Source organism: Nelumbo nucifera, chromosome 4 (genome assembly GCF_055504915.1).
Source record: "Nelumbo nucifera cultivar China Antique chromosome 4, China Antique-T2T, whole genome shotgun sequence".
Classification (NCBI taxonomy): Eukaryota; Viridiplantae; Streptophyta; class Magnoliopsida; order Proteales; family Nelumbonaceae; genus Nelumbo; species Nelumbo nucifera.
Window position 1 is genome coordinate 73884897 of NC_142652.1, and position 8355 is coordinate 73893251.

At 37.6% G+C, this 8355-nt stretch overlaps 1 protein-coding gene across 2 annotated transcripts; it reads right to left on the reverse strand.

Moving 5' to 3' along the window:
* Positions 1 to 1043: 1043 nt before the first annotated feature.
* LOC148800727 (uncharacterized) lies at positions 1044 to 8021 on the reverse strand. Of its 2 annotated transcripts, none has more exons than XM_088902830.1 (2): positions 7717 to 8021; positions 1044 to 4186 (listed from the first exon to the last, which is right to left on the reverse strand). In XM_088902830.1, exon 2 carries the CDS (start codon positions 4087 to 4089, stop codon positions 2914 to 2916), a length of 1176 nt encoding a protein of 391 aa, XP_088758956.1. In that variant the 5' UTR covers positions 4090 to 4186; positions 7717 to 8021; the 3' UTR covers positions 1044 to 2913. The 2 variants fall into 2 exon arrangements, with proteins under 2 accessions (XP_088758956.1, XP_088758955.1); XM_088902829.1 differs by having other exon boundaries at positions 1048 to 4200; positions 7717 to 8019.
* Positions 8022 to 8355: the final 334 nt, after the last annotated feature.

Sequence of the window (8355 nt, forward strand, 5' to 3'; positions counted from 1 at the left end):
TGGTGTAGCAGGAGGAGCTAATTGTGATATTATCCCATTTTCTTTTAAGTAGTCCCTGAATTCGTCAGAGAGATACTCGCCACCTCGATCTGATCGAAGGGCTTTAATTTCTCTCCCTAACTATTTATCGACCTCTTGTCTAAACTCTTTGAACTTTTCAAAGGATTCAGACTTGTGTCTCATTAGGTACACGTAACCATATCGTGAAAAATCATTTGCGAAGATGATGAAATACACATGTTGATTCTGTGTCCGAACACTCAGGGGACCACATACATCAGTATGTATTAGGTCAAGTGTGCCTGTATATCTTTCAGGCTTACCGTTAAATGGCCGTTTTATCATCTTGCTGGTGTGAGGCTCATTGTGACACTAGCAAGTGCACTAATCATTCAAGTAATAAAGTAGTGAGTGAAGTATCATTCCCACGAGGATTTAGGAAACAAGTATCAATACTAAATTGAGTACTTCTTATTTGATAAACATATAAATCAAAACTTTCATGAAAGCTAAAAATCCTAAATTAAAATCTATCTAAATCATTGGCCCAATTGCCTTCAAATCAGATTATAAGAGTAAGCAGTAAAAGTCTATCTCAGAATTCAGCAATCTATCAATTTGGATCATTCGAATAAATCATGATTGAGCTTTGGTTTGGTCAGACCTCAAGCTCATGGGCAGCCTCTTTCGAGTGCATGTTCAATCTATGCATGAGTGATGATCCCCATATCTCTATCAAGGATCTAATCCTCATGCATTAATTTTTCAAACACATCTAAGGCATCAATTCAAAACTGAATTGACCACCAACTGAATTATGCAAGTTATCTCTAATCTTGCATCCAATTCAGTTCTTGAATAGTAGATCTGAATTCCTAGAGTCTCTCTCAAGCACTCTATGAATTTCAAGCTTTAGATCCATTCGGCCAATCTGAAAATTGCAGATCTGAATTCTCTTTCAAGCAATTCAGATCTTACAATCTCAGATCTGAGAATTCAGATCTGAGTTTTGAAGATTAATTGGCCAAATTAATCTACAAAAGCACCCTTATTCAAGAAACTTCAACTACAATTCATAACCATTCGAATGAATCAAAAAGAATTAAATTGCTGAACTGAAATTTTACAAGCTGAAATACATCAAGGAAGAATGGAAGAAGGAGAAACAAGAAAGAAAATAGAACAAAGAAACAGAATTCAAATTAAAGGAGAATGAAACTACAATTAAGTTATTAATAAGGATCTTTGAATCACAAACCCCCAATTTCGAACTCACCTTTTTCTTCTTGCTTGCTTGACTTGAACTTCCTTCAGCCCTTCTTCTTCTTCTTCCTTGCGCCTAACCTTCTTCTCTTCTCTTCTCTCAAGGTGGCCGAACCTCTAAGAGTGGGAGAGCCTTCCTCTCAAGCAATTGAACCCCTCTCTCCCCTCCTAGAGGCCTCCTTATATAGTTTTTCAAGGGGGATTTTGCCCCTTCTTGAAGCCTCTAGAATGGGGTGTATTACACCCCTTTCTTGAACTTTCTAGAGCTCTCTTGAAAGCCTCCTAAGGGCTGCTATTTGGGCTGTACTTAGGCTTTCTCTTAGCACATGATAGCTATGTTTTGAGCTGCTCTTTTGGACTGAGAATGGGCCTTCTTTGCTGGGCCGAATTCTACTCTTATCTAGGCTTTCTTTTTTTGGGTTTTCTCAATGAATCCACTTGCTCTTCTTGAGCCGAAGTGCTCTCTCTTGCTTCCACAACCGGGCTGGGCTGAATTTGGTCTTTTTGAACCTTCTTTCCTTGCCTTCTTCCTTCCTTTTCTTGGATTAATTACCCTTGAAACTTATTCTTAACATTAAGCTAAATTAAGGCAAAAATTAATAAAATTGGCATAAAAATCCATGCTAAAGTCTTCAAAAATTATAGATAAATTGTAGGTTCATCAAATACCCCCACACTTAAGCTTTTTCTTGTCCTCAAAATACATAAACTGAACATTCCCCCCTTTTTGTTCTCACCATTTACCTGATGAGTTAAGATAGAAATTCATTGAGTGGTCGGGGAACTTTTGTAAGTGTTTAACTCCTATTCTTGTAAATTACCATTTAATATGTATAAGATTCAGGGAAAGGAGAATATGAATTTCATCAAAGTTCAGCCTTCACTCCCAATCAATATATAATTCAGCTCCTTAATTGTCAAAGTTAATAATCAAATTACACTAAGTTTCACATCTGTAACTTTATCTTAATGAGAGTTCAACTTAGTATGCCCACTTGGACCTCAACTGTCACCATCATTACTTATTTCTAGGGGTGAGTGCATTTTATGCTCCATCTCACCCTTTCCTTTTTTCTATGTGAGTGCATTTTATGCTCCATCTCACATTGGTCACATACTTGAGGTAGATAACAAGACTCGTGTTCTGAGCTGCTAGTTTTACTATTCAGCTCAAAATAGGGGAGTCAATTTGGGTTGAATCTCATGTATCAGTAATTCAGATGATTTATTTAAAAATCATCAAATAAATAGTAATGAACTTGAGGGGTTCCAGCCTTTTTGGTTATGTCATTGCCTGCATCTGTGTGTTGGGGTGAATGAGGTGCATGGTTTCAGCCCCCATACCCTAGCCTCAGGCTCGCTCCCCCGCACTTAAGATGAACATTGTCCTCAATGTTCCTAGTGTTAGGGAGTCACAATAAAACCAACAAGAGTAATACCAAGGAAAGAGAAGGGTGTATAGAGGACTTCCCTGAAGATCATTCTTAAATTCTGCAATAGGCTGTCGGTGGGGAGCTTTTTCTGCTAGAAATCACTGCAACTAGAGGGGGAGATTAGTAGCTTTATTCAATTAAATTCGAAGAAAAACTAACTAAACTTAAATGTTATGAATGAAAAAGAAAAACAGAAAGCAAGTAAGACAGTTTATGACTAGGCATCTGAATTGGGGATTCTCCCAACAGCCTCTTGTTCTCTTGGGTTGACCACGGTGTTGCTTGGTAAGGTACCCAAAACCCTTTCTAAAATCATCTGTGCCAACTGCCCAATCTGAGTTTCCAATTTCCTTATCGATGTTTCGTTATTCTGAAATCTAGTTTCTGCACTAGCTATGAACTTGGTCATCAGCTCCTCCAAGTTAGATTTCGGTTCCGGCTGATGAAAGTTTTGGTGGAAAGGCTTAGGTGCATGCTGATTCAGGTGGCATCTCCATCTGGGGTTATGGGCATGATGGTACTGATTCAGGTGTCCAACAAAGTCTACTTGTTCTGTGGACTGAAAAGATTGATTGCCAAGTTGGCATTCAATGCTATTATGGCCTCCCCCACACTTATCATACTGTACATGCATAGCTACCATCTGCATCACATCAATTTTTTTGCTAAGTGCTCCTATTTGTGCAGAGAGAGTTGTGTATGTATCCACATTATGAAGGCCATGCTGCTTTCTAACTGGTGTCCTTTCTAAATGCCATTGGTAGTTATTGGCTGCCATCTCCTCAATGAGTGCATGGGCAACCTCGGGAGTCTTATTGTTTATGGAGCCCCCAGCTGCTACATCTAAGATGGTCTTGTTTGAATCGGTCAGACCATTATAAAAAGTTTGCACCTGCAGCCAAATCGAAAGGCCATGGTGAGGAACCCTCCTTAGTAGCTCCTTGTAACGTTCCCAAGACTCATAGAGAGATTCCCCCTCTTGCTGGAAATAGGTAGTAATATCATTCTTCATTTTTGCAGTTTTAGAGGGGGGGGAATATTTAGAGAGGAATTGGCTAGCCATTTCATCCCACGTGGCTATAGATCCTGCCGGTAATGAGTTCAACCAAGCCTTGGCTTTATCCTTCAAAGAAAATGGGAATAACCTCAGCCGGATGGCATCATCACTTACCCCATTGTGTTTGAAGGTGTCACAGATTTCCAAGAAGTTAGCAATATGGGCATCCGGATCCTCATGGGCCATACCACAAAATTGAATCGTATTTTGTATCATTTGGATTATGGCCAGTTTAATTTCAAAGTTATTGGCAGCAATAGTTGGCCTGATAATGCTGGAGGCAGTCCCGGTGAGGGTGGGCTTGGCATAATCCATCATAGTTCTTTGTTCAGCCATTTCTTGTGCTTCTTGTCTGACTTGCCTAGCAGATCTCAAACGGACACAGAGAGTCCGTTCAATCTCCAGGTCGTAAAGGATCTCTTCCAGTTCAGGTCTGCTTGTCATAAACTGTAAAGGTCAAAGCAATAAAAAGGCCAATATTCACAAAAGAAAATAAATAACTAATCCTATTACAAATGAAAATGTAAAGTGAATTATTGGAATACAAAAACCTACATCCTAATATAAATAAATGAAGCCGAATATACTAAAAGCAGATCTGAACCAACATCTTATTCAAGGTTCCTTTATCTACAACCATCGATTGCAGCATCTGAATTCAGATCCAATTCAGTTAAGTTCAGATCTGCAAGTCTTTGGTATTGTTAGTCCAGAGAAAATTAACAAATAATAATTCAGATCAGAGCTGTATATCTCATACACACTCATTGGTATACACTGCAATATACATCCATTAAGGCTGGAATCAGATCTGTGATGCTTTAGGGCTGATATCAGATCTGATCTAAAAAATATATTAAGAGGACCTGAAATAAACTGAAACCAGTCCTGAGTTAGGCTTGGTTTAAGGATTTTAATCTCTACATTTGAAGACCAAACCTGTATAGCTTATGCATATCAAACACTTGCTAATACCTGAAAATCAGGTCTGCAATGTTTGGTATTGTTAACTGCTGCAATTCAGATTTGATGTTAGCAGTTTTACAGAACAAAACTCAGTCCAAAGATATTTCAGATCAGATCTCATATCAAACCACCTGCACTTCATATCTGTAACTTTATTAGAAATCAGAGTTGGCCAACAAAAACTTTAAATTTAGAAATAGACATCCAAGCCTGAGTGGCTCATGTTAAGGGATTGCAGAAACCTGAAATCAGGTCTGCAATGTTTATACTGTAAGTAGCCTGGATTCAGATCTGAATGCCAGTATATTACAATCTAAAATATGAAGCTCCTTTTGGACCTTTCAGGCCTTACAAACATCAGTCCTAATCTAATCCAAACATCAATTCAGATCGGGTGCAAGAGATTTAAAAGATAACAAAACATCAAGTTCAAAGAATTTTCAGATCATGTACTCATACTGCCGCAGATTCTCATTCACTTCAGATCTGATTTTACCATTCATGGCTTATATTTTCATCAATGAGGCAAGTCTGATGCATCAAATTGTGAATTTGGTGTTGTCACTACCCTAATTCACATCAAAATTGAGTAGGTTCAGATCTGAGTTCAGCAGAATGCAGACCTGCAACCGGCTGAACTCAAATCTGAACTTCAAATCTGAGTTTCAGATTTGAAAGCTCACATGCTATTCTTTCATTGTTTTCTTTTTCTTTTCTTTTTTTTATTTTTTTTTCTTTTTAAAAAGGAAGAAAACTAAAACAAAATACAGCAATGCAACCAAAATCTTTTTGGATGAGTGCAGGTCTGATTGATGAATGCAATTCAGATCTGAACTCATTTTGAGATTTATAAAATTTTGTATTTTTTAGAACCAAAAGAAGAAGAGAAACTTGATTTACATAAGTTACATTAAAATTGAAACTAAGGATGGAACAATCAAGTATCAAGAGAAGAAACATGGCTCCATCAATGCAGCCCTTGATGGAGTATACACTTATTGGAATGTAGTACACACGGCTGCACACACCCATTCAAATCTGCTAGACTTTCTATTCATGCACAGCGGAAATCAGAGCTATCTAACTCGAAAAATTTCAAAGATCAGCCCAGGACCATTCACAATGCCAATTTAGTAATGTTAACATTCACAATGTTAATTCTACTGTAGCAGCCCTGCTATAGGTCTGAACTCTAATAGAAAAATGGTGTGGAAGTGCCACTTTGCATGAAATCTCTTGAGGCATAAAAAAATCTCAGATTAAATATACTTTTCTTCAACCAAATCAGCTCAGATAGATCAGAGTACAAGTTATCTAACATTGCAAAATCTGCCCTGTATCCTGCTCTATTCACAGCCCCAGTTCAGATATGGGTGATTTCAGATCCGAATTTCTTCAACCATGGCTATCCACTTGTTCTTGGGGGATAGCAAATTTGTTCTAGAGTGTATTGGGGTGATGATAACCCCCAATTACCCTCAAATTTACATCAGTTCAGGTCTGAGTTCAGAAGAACTCAGATCTGAACTGTTGCAGATCTGCTACAACAAAACTCAGATCTGAACTCAGGTCTGAGTTCTGATCCGAATCCTTGGTTTCCATTCTTTTGGTTATATGGTTCTCTCTCTCTTTTTTTTTTCAATTTCTATATATATATATATATTTTTCTTTTTTTTTTGTGATGAAAGAAAAAGAAGATAAAGGGCTGAAACATAAACAGATTTTCTCAGTTGAGTGCTGCAGTTCTGCTATAGCAGATCTGAGTGCCGAATGCAACTTAGATCTGCAACATTCAGCTTTTTTTATTTATTTTTTTCTTTTAGAAGACAATAACTTCAAGATAGAAAGGAAAACAGGTCTCCCTTTATTAAAATTAAACTGAAACAAGCAAGAGAAAGTAATCTACTAGAACACAACTACAGTAGTACAGCAATTGCAAGCCAAGCTGAAATGAAAAATTAAGCAAATTAAACCAACTATGAAGGCAATGCTGAATGAGATCAGATTAAGAATGCCCAATGTTTCCTAATATTGTTTCCCTAAATCCCCGGCAATGGTGCCAAAAACTTGGTGTGTGGCTCATTGTGACACTAGCAAGTGCACTAGCCATTCAAGTAATAAAGTAGTGAGTGAAGTATCGTTCCCACGAGGATTTAGAAAACAAGTATCAATACTAAATTGAGTACTTCTTATCTGATTAACAAATAAATCAAAACTTTAATGAAAGCTAAAAATACTAAATTAAAATCTATCTAAATCATTGGCCCAATTGCCTTCGAATCAGGTTATAAGAGTAAGCAGTAAAAGTCTATCTCAGAATTCAGAAATCTATCAATTTGGATCGTTCGAATAAATCATGATTGAGCCTTGGTTTGGTCAGACCTCAAGCTCATGAACAACCTCTTTCGAGTGCATGTTCAATCTATGCATGAGTGATGATCCCCATATCTCTATCAAGGATCTAATCCTCATGCATGCATTTCTTCAAACACATCTAAGGCATCAATTCAAAACTGAATTGATCACCAACTGAATTATGCAAGTTATCTCTAATCTTGCATCCAATTCAGTTCTTGAATAGTAGATCTGAATTCCTAGAGTCTCTCTCAAGCACTTTAGGAATTCCAAGCTTTAGATCCATTCGACCAAACTGAAAATTGCAGATCTGAATTCTCTTTCAAGCAATTTAGATCTTCCAATCTCATATCAGATCTAAATTCAGATCTGAGTTTTGAAGGTTAATTGGCCGAATTAATCTACAAAAACACCCTTATTCAAGACACTTCAAGTACAATTCATAACCATTCGAATGAATCAAAGGAATTAGATTGCTGAACTGAAATTTTACAAGCTGAAATACTTCAAGGAAGAATGGAAGAAGGAGAAAGAAGAAAGAAAATATAACAAAGAAACAAAATTCAAATTAAAGGAGAATGAAACTACAATTGAGTTATTAATAAGGATCTTTGAATCACAAACCCCCAATTTTGAACTCACCTTTTTCTTCTTGCTTGCTTGACTTGAACTTCCTTCAGCCCTTCTTCTTCTTCTTCTTTGCGCCTAGCCTTCTTCTCTTCTCTTCTCTCAAGGTGGCCGAACGTCTAAGAGTGGGAGAGCCTTCCTCTCAAGCAATTGAACCCCTCTCCCCCCTCCTAGAGGCCTTCTTATATAGTTTTTCAAGGGGGCTTTTGCCCCTTCTTGAAGCCTCTAGAATGGGGTGTATTACACCCCTTTCTTGAACTTTCTAGAGCTCTCTTGAAAGCCTCCTAAGGGCTGCTATTTGGGCTGCACTTAGGCTTTCTCTTAGCACATGATAGCTATGTTTTGAGCTGCTCTTTTGGATTGAGAATGGGCCTTCTTTGCTGGGCCGAATTCTACTCTTATCTAGGCTTTCTTTTCTTGGGTTTTCTCAAGGAATCCACTTGCTCTTCTTGGGCCGAAGTGCTCTCTCTTGCTTCCACAACCGGGCTGGGCTGAATTTGGTCTTTTTGAACCTTCTTTCCTTGCCTTCTTCCTTCCTTTTCTTGGATTAATTACCCTTGAAACTTATTCTTAGCATTAAGCTAAATTAAGGCAAAAATTAAAAAAATGGGCATATAAATCCATGCTAAAGTCCTCAAAAATTATAGATAAACT

Coding starts and splice junctions, on each gene's coding strand:
- LOC148800727 (XM_088902829.1), bottom strand. CDS start 4,197: ATGACAAGCAGACCTGAACTGGAAGAGATCCTTTACGACCTGGAGATT.